The sequence below is a fragment of the Crocuta crocuta genome, unplaced genomic scaffold (genome assembly GCF_008692635.1).
Source record: "Crocuta crocuta isolate KB4526 unplaced genomic scaffold, BGI_CrCroc_1.0 scaffold27, whole genome shotgun sequence".
Lineage (NCBI taxonomy): Eukaryota > Metazoa > Chordata > Mammalia > Carnivora > Hyaenidae > Crocuta > Crocuta crocuta.
In genome coordinates, this window is record NW_027532250.1 from 1,199,948 (window position 1) to 1,200,196 (window position 249).

Genomic DNA, 249 nt, shown 5'->3' on the forward strand with positions numbered 1-249 from the left:
CCCTGCCAGGTTCCCTGGGGCCCCTGCACCCCCCTCCAATGGCACCAGCTGGTCCCTCAACGCAGAGCTCCCCGGCTACAGCCTGGGGACCCCAGGACATCCGCTTGGAGAAGTCTGTGCTCAGACGGGTGCTGCTGGGACACGGGAACGAGATGAGCCTTCGCGGGGCCCAGGCTGGAGGCCCTGCTGCCTGCGGCCCCTCTGACAGCCCCCCAGGTACCCCACCCCGCCCCCGCCCCACCACGTGGG

General features: G+C 71.5%; 1 protein-coding gene across 2 annotated transcripts in view; it reads left to right on the plus strand.

Annotated features, from left to right (window-relative positions):
* The window catches only part of ZBP1 (Z-DNA binding protein 1), an 11,336-nt gene that overhangs the window by 6,878 nt on the left and 4,209 nt on the right, over window positions 1–249 (plus strand). For both annotated transcript variants that reach the window (XM_077778348.1, XM_077778347.1), the window contains one exon: window positions 10–216. In XM_077778348.1, the coding sequence (XP_077634474.1) occupies window positions 10–216 (207 nt within the window). The remainder of the gene's footprint in view (window positions 1–9; window positions 217–249) is intronic.